Genomic DNA, 18992 nt, shown 5'->3' on the forward strand with positions numbered 1-18992 from the left:
AGGTCTGAAACAAAAACAACAAACATAGCTAAATGCAGGTTGGGAACTATTGCTCCAAGTTTAATGTAATTATGTTAATAAATCAGACAATTTGTGAGGAGAGATTGCTATCTATGAAGCTGAGAAGGACACTATTAAGAAGACAGATGGTGAGATTGTTACTTTTGTAGGGGAGAGAAAAAAGCAACCATCACCAATGGATCACTGAATGGTGTTACACAGATAATCCATAAATGACAAAAGCACTCAATTGGTAGAGGTTTCTTCCTCACAACTGCTCTACATTGGATCTATTAAGTCCTGATCCTCAAACCAGAGGGACAAAATACCTTCAAAATACAAGTCTCAGAATTAGTATCCAGTAAGGTTTTGAATTCTACACTGAATTAATAAAGATATTAATGTAATGGAACACTACAATTGTTCTCACCACTTGCATTTGCCAACCCTGCACAATGTATCACCATATGCAGATTTTTCTGGATGTTCAAGGGCTTTTCCATCTCGTATCTTCTGTCCTTATTAACACCTCTGTTCCACAAATACCAACCTTTTCCTCTACCATTGTTTTACCTTAATTATATTAATAGGTTAAGAGCAATTGTTTTCAATTTGCAATTAGCTCGAAATACTGATTTTGTTTCACACCTGAAAAATAGTTTTGGACCCTGGACATGTCTCTCTTCCAACCAATTATATCAATTGATTTGACAGTATTACTCATACCTAGAAAGACTGAATCACTCACACACTGATCCAAATCTCCTTCAACATGAAATTAATATATTAAATGTAAAGATAAAAGCAATCTATTCAACCACATCCATCAAAGATTAAAAAACTGTGTTGATTCTCAAAATTACCTATACCATCTTTTAAGAAAGGTTTCCAGGCACAGAATTGCTGAACAGAATATCGTCCTATAATGTGCACAATATTGCAGTGGAAACATATATCAAGTATGGATGAAGTGTTGCTTAACAGGTTCCATTTTCCTCAGCACTCCCCTTACCTTTTTTATTTTTCAGCTGTACTGGAAAGAGATTTCGGCCTTGCTTATAGATCAACAATCTTCCTAAAAGGCACAGTGAATGAACAAAATAGACGTACTGCAATTCTGGTCCAGTGTAAGAAAAGTTCTGCTTATCACCTTTAACAATAAAACCAAAAAATCAGAACTTAACTCTTTTAGTTTACTCTACAGTACCTAGCTACTACCTGCAAAGTATGTGGATCATTTTGTACATAAAGACAGACAGCTTAAGTAACTAACCACTGCTATTACTGTTCTCTCAAAAGATAGACATACAATATTTTGGGAAGAAAAAGGACAGAATGTCTTCCTCGTGAGGTAGCATGCTCAAAGACCTAGAGAATGTGGATGTATGTGCATATAATGCAAGACAGGCAAAGATACTCACTACAATGCTGCTGGGAAAAGTCATTGACTCTGGAATTTTTATTAACTGCTGCCTTGCAAAATTCAAAATAATCAAGACATTGCTGGACAGCTGCATTAATCTGTGGAAAAAAGCACAAAATAATAAAATACCTGGTATTTTACAATAAAGTCATTCTCTCTTGTATCCAAGTACTGTCCTTTAACACAATAACCTAAATATCCACTTCACTGCCATTACTTCATGTTTCAGTGCTTTGGATGGGTTAACCAACAGGAGGCAAAATTTTACGGGGCTATTAAAACACATTGCCATTATTATTACATTATCACACTACCAGCTCTATAAGCATTAAGGCAATCTATGAAAAAGAGAACAGAGAACATACAAGTATTTTGAGAACTTAATGGCAATCTGTGATTGCCATATCGTCATTACTATGGAAGATTTTCATTTTCCACATGTGAAAAATTTTGTCTTTAATACACTTACTAAACTGTAAGTTTGGTTGTTGGGTGCTGTCAGTGCTATTACTGTTCTCTGCAGAAGTGTTGTATCATTATCACAGCATTATCATCTAATCAATGTATATGAAAGTTTAAAAATCAGCATGGATTTAGAAACGAATCACAAATATAGCATATGAACAAAGAAGTACATTTAGATTTATTACAGTTTGGAGCTGCTAAGATTTATTCACAAGTGTAAGTAAAATATACAGACATACATAATAAAAAAAAAAAATCTAATCGGATGTTTACTCTATGCTTATAAATTAGATTAGACTACCCTGATCATGGACTTCCTGTTATAAACTTTTTGTTGCATGGAACATGCTTTATTCTAGGCTCTGTTCTATGCATACAGATAAACAAGACAAACGTCTTTTATAGTTGTCTGTATCCTTGTCTCTCATCTTAAGGTTTTATCAGTCACATATATTTTACATTATATTTCATTTGTTTTACAAGATTTTACAAAACATAGCCAAAGTCCTGCCTATATGAATGGATCTCACATCTATATTGATCTTACTGAAAAAAAAAGAAAATTCCATCCCAGTGAAGAAATCTATCCATACAGAATATGTGATAGGATTAACACCTACATTACTAAAGATGTTTTCCCAGTTTGACTTATTTTGCTGAAACTTTGAATCCTTAATGTGTCATAACACAACTTAAAGAACAATGGTGGTTTTTTAGTCTCTTTCCATCAAAAATCCAAATTCAGCACAGAGTTTTTATGATATCTTTTCATGCACCATTTGCTACTTGTATACATTATCAGAAATAATTCTAAATATGAATGCAACATAAGGAATTAATAAATAATAATCCTAATTAAACACCTGCTATAAACATCCAAATTTCCCTTTACTCAGAGCTGGTCACATAGCCTCCTTTTCATTTAACAATGATTCATTTAAGAAAAGAGAATTAAAAAAAAAAATTAAAATCAAAAAGGCTCATCTATCTAAACAACATGGAACAGCTCTGAAAACAAGGGGAAAAAAAGGAAAAAAAAATGCTTAAACCACAATGTGCAAAGCAAGAACAAGTTCCAAGTAAATTTGCCTTGGGAAATACTTACCAAAGATTTATATTTCTTTTCCAAAAGCCTAAGTACGACTGTTCTGCTGTAATACGCATGCTAAAATGACAAAGACAACCTAATGTCAACTTCAAACATGTAAGTTTTATTTTTTAATTAAAAATTAGAAATTATCTCTGATTCTATTCTATTAGGGATCCTGTGCACAGTACATATTCACTGTATTGAACTCCAGCTTGTGTAAACCAGTATTATACTCAGCTGAGCCTGTTGTTTGCAGTACATTTAAGAGGAAAAAAAAAATTATGTCATTAGAGAAATGAGTAGCAGAACATGCAATAAACAGAAAAACAACAGCTACGCTGAAATGCTAGACTATATGTTTTGACATTGGCATGTAAATCCTAAATTATAAGTTTATACATGGTAGGCTGCAAAAAGCTCTAATGTCCACTGGAGGTTAGCAAGTTGCATGCAGCATATCATATATGTAACTGTACTTTCATGCTGATCATTTCTTCCAGAAAAATATTTGCATCTTTTGATGGCTGTCAGTCAATTACGACAAAGGGACTGAAGTCCCAAAGCACAGTAAGTTCTCAGAAATTTTATGAAAACTAGTAACTGAATAGAAATGGAGGATGGAGGTAGAGAGTAGTGTTAAAGGGCAAAGGACACAAATGCCTTAAAAAACCCCAGACTTCCTTAATCACAGGACTCATTATAGGTTGTTATCAGGTCACAATAGGTCTGTGGTAATAATAGTCATAAAACAAACTTTTCAAAATACATGTCAGACATGAACAACTTATGGGTTGTTGGGTTGGGTTTTTTTGCTTACCGTCCACTTTTTAAACCATACTGCTTTGATATCTAACAGAGCCAAGAAGTGGACCGGACTCAAAAAATCTGGAGAGGCAGGATGATTAGGCTCGTGTTTTACTGACAAAAGTGACAAGGTGCTCTCCACTACTTCTTCCATGTACCTTATGACACAAATAGGAAAAAATGAACAGAAAACAAAAATCACTTAAATCTTTCCACCAGTAATACTCAGGAACAAATTTCTGGTAAAACTTCATTGTTCAGATAAATCATAAATATCAACAACATTATCTTTAACTTGATCTTGTAAGGATATTAATTCTTTGTATTACCATGAATAAAACTAATAACAACGTACATGTGTATTCTCCTACATGATTACATATTTTATTACACTTGTTACTTTGTAAAACATCCAAATTATTTCTGTTAAAAAGCACTTAGAATACTTCAAAAGCTAAGTAAGCAGCTTAATATGACCCATGACCACTCCTATGCAACTTCCCTGTTCCACTTTTCCCACCCTCTATTTGTATTCCCCCCCCTTATTACTGACCAGTCATCTGTGCATCCTGTAATCAACCTTTTGCTAAAATTATATGCATCTAATTATATGTCAAAAATAATCAAATTAAGAAAGTGACAGGTTTTTGAAGACGACATACTTTTCTGGATGACGAATCCAAGAAGAGGGAGCTTCCTTTTGGTACTCATTTAAAAGGCGGACCTGAAAACATAATTACTAAAATTAAAAAATAAATAATGCACGATATTTCAGTAATAATAAAAAAGGTATGGAAAGGTCATTTATACCTTTTTAAGTAAACGATTTACATCTGTGTTAGATACATCCAGACCAGCTGAAATACGAAGAGAATATTCTCCAGAAAGAAAGTACAACTCCAAGTGCTTTGCTAAAAAAGAAAAAAAAAACCTCACCTCCATGGCAATAGTGGCAAAACAGACTGTATTATACAGCTTCATTATAACAGTTAACTGATTTTCAGAAAGTATATGACTCATGAAGTCTTAAATGTAATTAAATGCACATACCTAAACTTGTATAGACTTCTCTTGTCATATTAAATGGAGAAGAAGAAAAGGTTTTTGCATAGAACCTAAGAATTTTCTCCTAAGGGAGCAAAAGCAAGCAATGCATTAAATAGTCATGTAACTGTGTATTATTATTGCACAATAATCAATATGTAGTGGCATTATTCTTAATATTACGTATTGCTCAGATATCTCTACAGATGTGAAGCATATTTTATAAAAATATACAGTTTGGGACAACAGAAAGCTACAGTCCGAAGGAAGTTTTACTCAAACACTTAAAAGCCTCACTGAGATACAAAGAAGCAGATCAGTCAATATTACTGTACTTTTCCATTAGTATTAATGTTTTTATGTTATTAAATGTACCAATGACTTGTAACTAGCACTGTTTCAAAAGAAACTGTAGACCTTCTAAACTGAAAGAGAAATACATGACAGCAGCTGGGGCAACTTTCATATTTATTTGATAATCACTTTAAAATTCAAAGAAAAAGAAGAAGAAAAAAATGGCTTAATTGGCATAATAAATAACCTAAAAGCAGTTTAAACAGCTGCCATTTTTTTTTTCCTCATCAGTGCCTGTGGTAATATTACTATGTATCATTTTCTCATCATCATGGAGCATATATCTGACTTAAATAGGAAATATTAACATAACATTTTACAGAAGAGTTTTGTCATTTTTTTTACGTGTGTTTGCTAAAAGACATTGAAACCTCTTCATTCCCATTAAAAGATATGTAAATGAGTACTCCAGTCTCTAAAAATCCTACTGAAATCCTGTTGTAATCCTTTAAATCAAGACTTACTGGAATCATACAGTTCTTTTACTCCAAAAACAGTTTATCTGATACATACACAAATACTAAAATGTCTTGAGACCCTGCTGGACTACTCATAATACATATGTAACTTTGTACTCCTCTTCAGAACTCTTTACTAAGGCTACACATATGATAACTAAACACAGAACATTAGCTTACACTGAATGTTGCATCAGCATCTGACAGAGACATCGTTAGATGCTTACGTAGGTTTGGCCAACTCTCAGAGTTCAATATATCAGAGGGAGGGGCAAAGCACAGTGTCTGCAATGCTTCTTGGCGAACCTGAAGTGGTCAAAAAGATAAACACCACAAATACATTCACAGCAACCTCTCAAATATGTAATTTACAATATAATTTGGAGGAGGAAAGGAACAGGACCTGGCTGTAGAACAAATAAGGAATTCCAGAATACTTGTCTTCTGCTATGTTTTTATGGTGATTTAGACAAAACACTACATCACTGAGGAAAAAAAAACCCAAACATATATTTCAAGCAACAAAACCATTTTATATAGGTTTTCAATACTGGATGCAAGGATTATGTTCTACTTTCTACTTGTAATCAAGTATTTTTTTATCAGGGAATATAGGAAATTATCACCAAATACTACAAATGTGCTAGCAACTCTCTAAAAATCAGTAAGGGAAAGTGGAAACAGGGTTACTAAACACTATGTTTTACTGCTGAATTTTCATCAGCATTATAATCTAAATAATTTCAAATAACTTTTTTTTTGTTCTGTACAACTGTAATCTATAGTAATTTATTTCATATTACTGAAGCAAACTGTAGGAAATTTTAACAATGTTTAATAGCATCAGACTTTTTACGTGGTTTTCTAAGAAAACACGATCACAATGTTTACACCAGTTCCCATCTACCATGCCTTTTTCAACTGCCAGACAATCCCAAACAAATCTTACTGAGACAGCACTCTCAAAATGATGTTTCTCCAAGCTTAAAAAATATCAGCAGCTGGTGCTGATTGGTGGTTAGAGACCCAAATCAGTACTGCCACTGACAGGAAGGCAAACCTAACTTGGACTTTATATATTCCATCTGGCAGCAGCTTGTTGGCAAATCAGCAGGTATCTCTCTCTTCTGATAGGGGTAACACAAGGACAACACAGAAGTTACCAAGAAGGGCAAGGGGCACGTATACAGGAAAATAAGCTTCCATAACTTTATTTCTCACAGAACAACTTTTTCCAAATTAAAATGCCCATCTATAGCACATAAACTCCTAACAAAAAAAATAAGATACTTGCTGCAACACTAGCTTTTGAACCAGATGGTTATGAACAATTAAATACTGCACTGCAGAGCAGTTGCTGCACTGAAGCCAAGATATATGAACCAACAAAGACAAGATTCCACTTAGGTACATATGAACTCTTATGTACATACAGTCTGTTTTCCAATATGCCATAAATATTCACTTGTATTAACATTTTATTTCTTCTTTGAAACTTACTTCCTTAGGCTGAATAGGGTCAAGCCTTTCTACAAGCAGCTGCAACTGTTCTTGACTCATGAATGTGTAACTCTGTAATACACATTGTAAAATGATCATTAGAATACTTTATTAAACTGAACAGCAGAAGATTAAAATCATCAGTCTTTCTGATATCTAACTTACTTTTAATAATTAGGACTTCAACATTTATACTAATTTAATATTAAAGTCAACATTCTAAATGTTTTCTGCCATTTGCCCAAAGTTAAATTTACAGCAACAAAATTCTCATTACATATTTTGCTTTGCTTTACTTAAAGGTTTCCTGTATCTTCATAAAATACCTTATAATAATTCATTCAGTAAGTAATATAGCATAGTGCAGTAGTCTGGAAATGAACTGCACATTACTTGGCTCCTTAAAGTAAAATCACAATAAGTTAAAATAATGGTAACAGCAATACATCATCTAACTTTTTCTATGCAGTACTTCCATAGGTACTTTAGAGCATATGGGCATCATATTCATCTCATCTAGCATATGCTGTCTAAGGATTAGACAGCTAGTGTAAGCTTAGTACTTCAGAGTGAAAGAAAGGTAATTAATTCATTTTAAGATATATCAACAATAGGAAGGATGAATCTTTTTCTAGGGCTGCTTCTCAACCTCCACTGACAGAAACTTAACAATTTTGCAGTACTATCCTTATTTCGTAACATAGAGAGAAAACACATTGTACTTGGTTGAACGAGGAGTCGCTGTCAGAACAGTTGTCTGTATAATAGCCACTCCGACGTTCTTTCTTTGTTTTACTATCCAGCTCCATATTACACATCCGATCTTCTTCAAACTTGTTAATCAAAGATTCTACCACAACCATCATGACATTCTTCAAGGCATGCATCATTTCCCTGTATCTTCAAAGTAAAGATGATTTTAATATTAAAGAGCACAAAAATCACTAATTAAAAAATAATTACTAAATCGTGAATAACTGAATATGGCATAATGCTACTTAGACCCAAACTCACTGAATTTACAGAAATGACTGAAAAACAAATGCAAATCCAAAATGAGCCACAGAACATGTATCTACCTTAAATGTTTCAGATAACAATATTTTTAAATTATAATAAAATTCCTTTTTGCCCTTCTAAAACCATTCAATGAAATACCACTAACATAATCCTGTTCTGGGAGGTTCTTAAGAAAGAACAATGTGAATCCACCAAAAGGGAGAATCTGTCTCTGAGAAAACAGGCCAGTTCTCATCCTTGTTACTGTTCATGTTTCTTCAAGTTCAACATCCAATTTTTCTTCTGCTATAAGCCTTGAGCAGAACCAATAGCAGAGAACACATCACCCTGATTCAAGATCTTGAGTACAAATCATGCACACAAAATAATTTTCTTTCAACAAAACCAGGGTTTTTCTAAGTTACATGAATTAAATAATAATATCCATAAGGAAGCAATTCAAAAATAAAAGCTGCTTCAGAAAAACATCCTATTGTAAAATGTTGATATTTTATTTCAAATTATTTTTTACTTTAAGGCTATTATTACTTATTTTACAGTCACCAACGATATAAATTACCATATTGTGCTTTAATATCCTCCTAGCTCTCAAACTAAAAATATGATACAGACGTATTTAGTTCATCGGAGCTTCTTCTACCACTTTAATGAGCACAAGAACCCTAAGGTCCTGATCCTCGAAACAAAAAGACACAAACAGCATAATTTGAAAAACAGTCATCCTAACATCTATTTTCTAGGTGAAAATAAAAGCCAAGTGTAGTTGATCAAGAACTGCTTTCTAACATAAATGACTGTACTAGGAAAATACAGAATGTATCACTAAGGAGTTAAATCCCTTAATACATTTTTCTCCGTAAATACCTTTAAGCATACTACCTACCACAGAAAATGCGTAATTGCAATGAACAAAACTGGAACCTGGAATGATCCTGAAATTATATCAAGACCATCATAGCGAGACCCAATAATGCTCAATCACAGTTCAGAATGCTTGCAGACAGGTGACAAGAAAAGGACCCTATGAAAGCATGGTTCATAAAACATATTTCTGTGTACTTCTAGATAAGAAACCTTCTGAAAACAAACAGAAAATAAAATCTTCTAGAACAGAAACATACACTATTTTTAAATTCCTTTCTTACTGAGGACACATAGTAAACAACAGGCATCACAGTAAAATCTTAGTTCCACTAAAAACAGAGATGGAAATGAAGTTAAGATTGTGCAATAAAACTGAGTGAAAAAAATAGTTCAGCTGAAGTAGTGTATAAAATCATTTTAGTGGCTAAAACATATGAGAGTCAAAAATTGTCTTTTTTGTTTTCTTCCTCTGCAACACATAAAAATGACCACTGATGCTAAATAGTGGGGGGCTGGTTGGTTGGTTTTCATTTTTCAACGTTCACCGTTTCAGGTGCTCACTTTAATTTCACCGTTTTCACATTGTCATGGTTGTACCTCAGTAAAGCCTTCATCATGGCTCTCTGACAATTAAAAATAGAGAGGCAAGGACCTGATTCACTATGAGGACAAAAGTATACTGACTTTTAATTAAAGAAACAATATTTTTAAAACTGCTTTAAGCATTATGATGTAGTTAGGTTTTGTACAGGAATTCCAAAAACTGTGTGATGCATAGAATAAACTTTTGAAGTTTTACATATTTTCTGGAAATAACAGCTGTATATACTAAAATCCATTTTATAAGTACTGCTGACCACTGCTTTAAAGAATCATGGCAATTATCTGCCTATGCAAATTCGAAATCCAAAGCATGAAAATTCAATAAGAGAGCTACCAGCCTCTGTATTCCAAGGAAAAGTTATTTTAATGTCCATAGAAAGGTGAATAAAGCTAGTAGGGAAGAGATGACCAAGAAAAGAATTTAACTGGTATTCACAGAGGTTTTTCTATTTAAGGCTTCTTTACTAAATACAGCATTCAAAGCCAATTAATCTGGACCATAGACCCTGTAATATGCTGATATGTGGTCTTGCACACCTACTGATTTCTAGCCATATGACAGTCTGAGTCAAAAATCTTGGATAATTATACACAGTTGGTCCACATACCAATTCTACATTACACAGACAGCACTGCAGAAGTATCTTTGCATGTACACTAAAATACAAAGCATGATAGCTCAAACTTCAATTTTTGAACTAGTCAATGAAAGCAGATCTGACTAAACATACTACTCTCACAGGACACCTGGCTAGATCCTAAGGAAGCAATCTTAAATAAATACACATGTATTCTAATTTATATTTTTAAATTTTTTTTAGAAAACAACATTGTCATGCAGACTCTCCATTTATGTCTAAGGAAATTATCAAAGTTTGATACCTGATAAAACCAATTTTTCCTTTAGGCCAACTTCCGTACCACAACTGAATTTAATTTGCAGCTAGTGAAATAGTATGAAGTAGTGATTCTTCTCTCAAATCTCACCCCTGCCCAACTCCAGTCCTAGATACCTCAAAAACGTCACCGATCTTTTTATGCAATAGTTCACAATCTTAGTTCCAGAGTGAGACAAAGCATGACAAATTGCAATGTAGGGTGGGAATATCCGAATTGCTTAGCACTGATTTTTGAAAGCAAAGAATCACCTTTGTTACCTATTGGTTCAGAATTTATTTTTTCAAAACAAGTTCTGGAAAGGAGAAAGGAAGACAAAGACCAAGAAGAAACAAAAATGTGAATTACATGTATATACTCACTCTTTTGATTCACGGGTCTTCTTAGTAACATGTTGGACAAGCGTGTCATAGCCAGATACTTCACCCTGATTTTGAGCAGAAGTACATTTTTCTGTTTCTTCTTCAATCACAGATCCCACAGTATTATTTATATATTGTCTAAGGTATTTCACAAACTCATAGCTGCAACAAATACATGAAATTAAAATGTAACAGATTTCCTTGAGCTCACCATCAAATATTTTCAACATTATATTAATATTCGCTGTCTTCTCTCCCAGCAGACCTCTTACTTTAAGGTAAGGGTTTATGACTTGCAGAGAAATAAACTTCAATGGTGTAAAAAAACACAATAAAGTTTGATTTTCTTCCATATGGTCATTATCAGCATATTCCAGGAAGAAACAATACCAAATAGTTTCTGATTTCCTTTTGTGCTTCTTCTAAATGTAAAAATCTACTCAGGCAAAAGGTTAAGGTTTTGTAGACAAAAATCATAGAATGTCAAGAAATCTCAAATTTAAAATTCCAAAAGAAACATTACTTGGAGCATCCTGAACATAGCTCTGTCTTATGATCTATCTATCTGGTATTATTACTTATGCATTAGACATACAAAATGAGAAGAAACACAGAAAATACAATTTATAAATTCTAGCATATGAGCATGTCTAAGGCTTATGAAAGTCCGTGCATCATGACAGTATGCAGAAGATCTCACTCAACCTAACAAACTAGCTGTCTGGGATTACATGTACATGTTAAACGTAAGGAAATTGGCACTTTGCGCTCTTATTATTAGATACTCACAGAAACTTGTTTAAACAAAAGAATAATCAGAGAGGGATTTCAAACTAAAGACTCTCGCTGGGTCCTCAGACTCTGTATTAGCTAGAGAAATTGCTAAAAAGTAGTGCCCATAATATATAAACATTTTTTTGGGGTTAGTCTTCTGATTTGTAAAAAGGACAAGGCAAACAGAAACACACAAAAAAGTAACTACACATAAAGCGTAGCTGCGTCATTATACTGTCATTATGTCAAATGCAGATGTGCAACTACTTTGTGTTAATTTGGATAAATACAGAGTGAGAAAATTTAAAATAAAAAAGTCAGTTCACCATGTAGGTACAGAGTCCAAAGCTATAAAATGCAAATGCAAATACAAGCAACTGTTACAACAGGCGGCACCTTTTGCCTTTCTTGGATATTAAAAAAAAAATAAAATAAAAAAAATCGGACTACATTCAAGATACATAAAAAAAATAAGCACAGAAAATTGTGTCTTGTAACATGATACATACTTCCTCACTGGATTGCCTACCTCAAGTTCCATCATGTATAACAGTCCTTTTTTTTTTTCCTTTTCATTTCCCACTTATTTCCATTCCTATATCACTTTTGTTCTCAATGAAAGTAACAGAAATACATCTCAAGAAAGATGCAAACATGTTTATTTGCATTTTCATTTGTCTTCAAGGCTGGCTTTTTACTTCTGCAATAATGAAATTGCAGACGACTCTCCACTGAATGAAAGCTTTCATAAAACTTTCTCCCATTTGTTTTATGACAGTAACATTTCCAGGGTATACATTTTTGCAGTGACTGCTTCACTCTGAAATACACAGCAATCACACCATTATTCATGCCACTAAGTTTATGTCTGCTTGATGTCCTAGCCTTGATCTTCTCTATGATTCTTCCACCTTAAAAATGTTTTGTAACAAGTAAGTGTTTCAGAAGTGATGGAACTACTTCTTCACATGCAGAATCAAGTTAGACTGATCTGGTTGGGCTTACAAAGGAAGGACCCGGAAAAAAAAACAGTGTTAAAAAACCTCTAGGACTTTAAGGAAAAATACAACAGAAAATGTGCTACTTATGTAGTTTAAAATCCTGATTTCTACTGCTGCGCATAACTTTTGAACTTGATTTAATTTTCCTTTATTAGCTTTCTGAGGATCCTGCGTTTCTGTCTTTTCTATATCAAAGTGGAAACAAAGGATAAAGTAAGGCCTTAAAACCTGATAAAATTACTGAGGCAAAAGAACCATGAGGCAGACACAGTGCTGATTAAAACGCTGAGCTGAACTAGCGTATTGGACGATCCAAAAGCACACACTACCAATAAAGGAGCTTGCAGTCTGGATGGATGGGGTAAGGGTCAAGGAGAAAGCTTCTTAATGGTCTCACTAATAAATCACCATATGACCTCTCTGACCCTCCAGGAAAACCAACCTATACTGCCGTGGGTCATGAACAAGACCAGAATACCTCCAGAAATATTCCAGCGCCAGACAGTAATGCTCACAGTCCGCATTTAAAGCATCACTTGATTTTCCATTAAATGTAAGTTAAAATTATTCTCATTAAAAGAAAGTATCTTTAGGATCACCAATTTTTTAACATACCAGAAAGAGTAATGGAGCCATGGTTTCACTGTTCTAAAGGGGAAAGCTATGTATGCATTGTTTCCACCAGTTGTAGACTTTACTCCCTCATCCTGGGTATTCTCCTAATAAGTCCTCAGAAGAAATATTGACAGAAGTAATTTCATAGGTTTTTGGTTGTTTGGGTTTTTTTACTGTATGTATCTTCCTTTAAATAAAAATGTTTTTCTTTCAAAACTACATGTAATTTTCAACTTCGATATGTTTATAACCAACTTTTTTACTCTCACCCTTGTAACCTAGTAACCTGGTGCTCAAAGTTCGCAAGACTGCCAAAAAAAGTGTGATCTGATACAATTTGTAACAGAAATTGAAATTGAGCTAAAATACATTTTAAAGCATTTAGCATCTTCAGAAGATACAAAAGCATGAAAGTTAAAATTACAGTGAAACTCTAGATAAACCCTAGTTCTATTTCACTTATTTACTTTTACCTAACTTCTACCACTGACAAAGCAATGCTAAAAATTAGACAAATTTGAGAACATAGATAGTGCCATTTCCAAAAAAACTGGCAGGGAACCAGCTTTCTCAGAAGAAGTCACGTCACACAGCTCTGGTCTTTATTAAAATGTCTTCAAGGTCATTTTAGCTTGATATTCTCTTGACTTGTCATAAATGCATACTAAAAATCTCCCATGTGGTAAAAAAATAAACAAGTTAGAATACCATGGAAAGGAAAGAGGAGTGTGGGCTCCAGAAATCTAGATCATATGTAAGTGAGGTCACACTGTCAAGTCTGATTTAACAGAAGTGTGATGGGGATACATGTCTGCTTTATTCAAAACATAAATTAAAAGAACAACTACCTGATAAGATATACAAGCGTTCAGTAATATAAGCCAGACAGAACAATCAAATATGGAAGCCAAGTAGCCTTCTGAAAATTTACGTTATTTGAAAAAAAAATTACATTGTCTAGCAGGTGTCAAAAATACTGCCTGACAGCCTTCAGTGAGGATTTCTTCTAGCTTCTGTTCGTGTGTGCATTTAGTACATTACACGTACACATGCATCAGAGTTGGCTAAGTTGGATAGTTTTGTAAGTTCCTCTCTCACAAACAGCTCATCAATTACTACTACAGTAAAAATATATTACCAAGGAGGGGTGGGGGGTGAGGGGGAACAAACAGAAAAATGGCAAAATTAATTTTATTCTCTAAATTAGCATCTTTTGAGAGTTGATTAGTGACAGCAATATCTATACATATAAATACATACACATTCACACAGCAATATAAATTGTAAACATTTCCCAAGAATAATATAGTTCAACACATTTCACCTCCTTCAAAATATTAAAAATAAAAAAAATATTTTTACTTGTGAAAATTCTCATCTGTTTCCTCCAAATGCAAGAGAATCTCTTCTGCACGTTCTACTGATGGGGCTCCAGTGATTTTTTCCTTCACACTCTGCAGCAACTGTCTAAGCATAGACTGTAACAGAGCTTCATCTTCACTTGTGAAGTGAGACATCTGTATAAAGCAAATATAAGAATAACAAGCTCTCATAGTTTTGGGGGTTTTCCTCCCCTCAAGATGCTAAGAAAAGCATAAATCCCTTAAATTGCCACCTTTTTCCTGGTATCAACAACATGAGATTTTCTATCAAAAGACACGTACACAGACAGGAAATATTCGATAGAGCTTATCTTCAAACTGGAAACAAAATAATCAAATCGGTTTTAATAAACCTCCTGTTATCTTAGTACTATATTCTTAAACAAGATACTGCATTAAGAAAAGACTGAATATTCCTGTTCGTAGTTGCTTGAGGACTTGCCCATCAAACAGGCACAAGACTACACCGTAATTTAAAAAAAGGGGGTTTTACTGATGTAATGACTGTATCCTGATGAGAAACTTATACAAGTCTCTCAGCTGCTTCTCATCCACTATTACTACCCAGTTCCGATTTTTGGATCCCTCTATTCAGAGTTGTTGCCGTGCCCATGATCGAAGGTGCTGGCAGCTTTTGCAATGGCCAGGTGGAATTATCAGAACGGTTTAATTTCCCTGAGGTAATCAACTGCAGTGACCTGACAGAGTCCTGTCAATTTAACCCTACAGCTACTGGGAAAAACTGGGAGGAGCAGCAGCAGTGAGAAACTGGAATCATCTGTCAAGTCCAGAAGACAGTGTCTCATCAGTTTAATTTTCAAGGGTTGCAAAAAAACCCAAAAGCTCCATTTCTATCTTGATTAATTAATTAACCTAAATTCATGGCTTATACTTCTTTGTATGCCAAGGAATACTTCCAACCCCCGTGGCAGTTCTAGCTTATATATTTTTAGTCTATTTGAGGAAGAATGATTTAGAGACCTTTGACTTTTTTTAATTAAAAAAAAGTCAATCAAAGCCTCTCTAAGCACCTGTGAATAAACAATATGCACACTTGGAAGAGACAATATAATAAATCACTTCTTCAGACTTAAACACTATTAACTAACAAAAAAATCAAAGCCATATAGCACCAGCTGGAGGAACTACTCTTTATGAAAGGTAACGAACGGTTCCTTGAGTTAGCAGTTCTCTGTGGTAAGTAGCACAGTTGCTGAACATTTTACTTTGATCGAACATAATTCAACATTAACTCAATCATCTTACTAGAAATAGCATTAAAATAGAATTTAAAACAAACAAACAAACAAAAAAACAAATCCCTTGTAATAAATCCCTGATTTGCAGTCCTCTTTCTTATAAATTAGAGTCTCAAGATACTTAATCAAAGTCAATGCATTTTTAGGTCTAGATAAACCACTCTCATAAGTCTTATATTTTGACCTTAACATTGGATAATATCCTAATCCCCTGCAAAAAACTTCACTAGTACTTTCGTATAACTAGGAATTTTTACAAGCGCAAGTATCCGGACACTGTTTGGCAATCAGTGCAAAGCCCCACTCAAATTATTCATAAAAGCAAATCACGAGGATATTGCAGTTTCACCTCCAGTTTGCTTTGACTTATTTGACTTATGTAATCACTCACAGAGATACTTATCTTAAAATTAATCTGTAAAGGTTTGTGGTTGTTGTGTTTGTTTTTTGGGTGTGGGTGGTTTTTTTTCCCCCAGCAGGCATATGCCCCCTTCCTTTTCCAGGCAAAATTTAAATGATCGTTTTCTCCTAAAAAACCTAACCCCAAGCCCAGTTTATGCTGTCTTTTCAAGTTCAAATTCATTTTCCCGGCAATGTCCCACAGCTGCAAAGCCTGCCCCAAAGCCCACGGGAGGATTCAGAGGCGGCCTGTGGTAGCCAGCATTTATCCTTACACAGGCCTTTGCTTGAGCACGGCTTTGAACAACAAAAAAAGTCGTAATTTTAGCAACGAACCAACGACCGCAGTTAACAGAAATACGAGTAGTGTGAGAATTCCTATCCCCTCTCGATTTTTATTGTCAGTCATTCAACTGCGTATCAGGTTTTGGCAGTAACCAGACTCATTAGAGACAATTCATGTATGAAAGCAGCTTGTCTTTTTAAAAGCGTCAGGGAAGAGGCTAAACCTGACCAGGTCCTTCTCTCACGCTATCGCTAAAAGCACAGAGAAGCGCTGACAGGACATCTTGGACACACCCCAGGCACCGGTTTAGCACCACTGCTGCCGCAGCCGCCCGCGCCGCTCTCCCCCGAGAAGGTCTCCGAGGCGCCCCCCGACCCAGCCCGGCCCGGCCCAGCCGCGGGGCCCCGCACTCCCAGTTCCGCCCAGCGCCAGGCTCCGGGGGCCCGGTGGGGCCCCGCCAGGCCCCGCGGGTTGTGGAGAGGGGCGTCGCCGTGCGCGGCCCTCGCCGGCTCTCTGCCCCCGCCCCGCACCGAGCCCTCCGGGCCGGCGGGAATCACCTTGAGGCGGTGGCTGCCCTCCCTGTCGCGGCGGCCGCGCGTCTCCCCGGGCGGCGGCCCTTAGCAACCGGCGGCGCCCGCTGCCGAGTCTCGCAGGGCCCTTAGCAACATCGCGAGAGGCCGGCGGGACGCGGGAGGGCCAGGCCGCCTCAGCCCGCCGCTTGGTACCCCTGCCTGGGCGGGGTAGCCGCTGTCGCTGCCACAGCCCGCCCCGAGGCGGGGGTTTCGGCCCTCGCTGGCTCCGGCTCCCGGCACCCCACCAGCGCCCTCCGTCGCCGCAGCCTCCCCCGGCCGCGGGGGTGGCCAGCGCGGAGGCGGGAAGGGCGGGAGGCCGGCAGCCCCAGAGGTGCTCGGGCAGCGGCTGCAAGCATGAAACGGCCTCCTTTGCCGCATGGAGGCTGTTTGGCTCTCGCGGTCCTTCTTTACAGCGCGTGTTGGTTGGTCTCTGCTTTGTCGGCCAAATTATGTAAAACGAAGGTGCCGAGGAATAGCACTGACTGAGGAAAAGATTGATCTCCACTTTCCTTTTCAGCGCTGTGATGAAGTACCCTGCGCCCAGGCGACGGCAAGGGAAAGCCCATGGCTTGGGTAACTGGGACAGATTTATCGATAAGGGTCCTCCCCAGCAAAGCTCATGAAACGTTCAGGCGCAGCTAACTTGGCTCTCCCAGTCTTCAGGTTGGGGTGTCAGGCCTCACCTCTGTCCGGCCCCCGGTGGCCCCCAGCCTTCTGTGTGGCACAGGTTTTCCACGGAAATCAAAGGAGTACACTCATGCCCTCACTCCCAGTTTGCACTCATGCACTCACTCCTCAATCTGCTCCATCAGCAAGGGAGCAGATTGTCTCAGTAAATAAGAATGGCAAGGTATTTTCCACTGCTCTTTAACTCTCCATGCCCTCCCTGCATGGAGGAAATATTACAAAAAGAGCAAACAGGATTCTTTTCAACAAATAAAGGCATAACAGAAAACAGCAAAAGCATTTTGATTTGAAATATTTTTCAATTAGCTTAGCGATAACAAGCAGAAATGAGTTATAGTAAACACTCATAATGATGCTGACAGTGCTAGCATGTAAGGTGGCACATTGTACATTTTTATCCTTTATTCTTTACATCAGTAATGCTAATCTTCCATGATGAAATATTCCTATAAGTGGATCTGTAGCCCCTTCAGTTAATAGAGCTCTACCTAAAGGTCGGGATCCACCCTCTCACAGTAGAACTACTAGCACATTGGGGCCAAGCATGTAAAATACAGTATTTCTATTGAAAAATGATCACAGAATCACAGAATCGTATAGGTTGGAAAAGACCTTTAAGATCATCGAGTCCAACTGTAAACCTAACACTACCAAGACCACCACTATACCATGTCCCTAAGCACCTCATCCAAATGTCTTTTAAATACCTCCAGGGATGGCGACTCAACCACTTCCCTGGGCAGCCTCTTCCAATGCTTGATAACCCTTTCAGTGAAGTAAAATTTCCTAATATCCAGTCTGAACCTCCCCTGGTGCAACTTGAGGCCATTTCCTCTTGTCCTATCACTTGTTACCTGGGAGAAGAGACCGACCCCCACCTCTCTACAACCTCCTTTCAGGTAGTTGTAGAGAGCGATAAGGTCTCCCCTCAGCCTCCTTTTCTCCAGGCTAAACAACCCCAGCTCCCTCAGCTGCTCCTCATCAGACTTCTGCTCCAGACCCTTCACCAGCTTTGTTGCCCTTCTCTGGACTCGCTCCAGCACCTCAATGTCTCTCTTGTAGTGGGGGGCCCAAAACTGAACACAGTATTCGAGGTGCGGCCTCACCAGTGCCGAGTACAGGGGCACAATCAC

At 36.7% G+C, this 18992-nt stretch overlaps 1 protein-coding gene across 8 annotated transcripts in view; it reads right to left on the reverse strand.

Annotated features, from left to right (window-relative positions):
* TBC1D32 (TBC1 domain family member 32) overlaps positions 1-17250 on the reverse strand; it is a 91120-nt gene extending 73870 nt beyond the window's left edge. For 7 of the 8 annotated variants that reach the window (XR_012775245.1, XM_075498649.1, XM_075498647.1 and 4 more), the window contains exons 1-13: positions 17158-17250; positions 14637-14791; positions 10885-11046; positions 7861-8038; positions 7139-7210; positions 5819-5944; positions 4833-4911; positions 4593-4693; positions 4445-4506; positions 3796-3940; positions 2994-3053; positions 1422-1521; positions 1013-1150 (exon numbers count right to left, since the gene is read on the reverse strand). Coding sequence is in view for 7 of the 8 variants with exons in the window: in XM_075498649.1 (XP_075354764.1) it covers positions 1013-1150; positions 1422-1521; positions 2994-3053; positions 3796-3940; positions 4445-4506; positions 4593-4693; positions 4833-4911; positions 5819-5944; positions 7139-7210; positions 7861-8038; positions 10885-11046; positions 14637-14791 (1378 nt within the window). In the remaining variant the exon portion in view is untranslated. Of the gene's footprint in view, positions 1-1012; positions 1151-1421; positions 1522-2993; positions 3054-3795; positions 3941-4444; positions 4507-4592; positions 4694-4832; positions 4912-5818; positions 5945-7138; positions 7211-7860; positions 8039-10884; positions 11047-14636; positions 14792-17157 lie in introns of those variants that run through there. The other variant, XM_075498654.1, reaches the window with a different exon arrangement.
* Between the last annotated feature and the right edge of the window lie 1742 nt (positions 17251-18992).

Source organism: Mycteria americana, chromosome 3 (genome assembly GCF_035582795.1).
Source record: "Mycteria americana isolate JAX WOST 10 ecotype Jacksonville Zoo and Gardens chromosome 3, USCA_MyAme_1.0, whole genome shotgun sequence".
Taxonomy (NCBI): Eukaryota; Metazoa; Chordata; class Aves; order Ciconiiformes; family Ciconiidae; genus Mycteria; species Mycteria americana.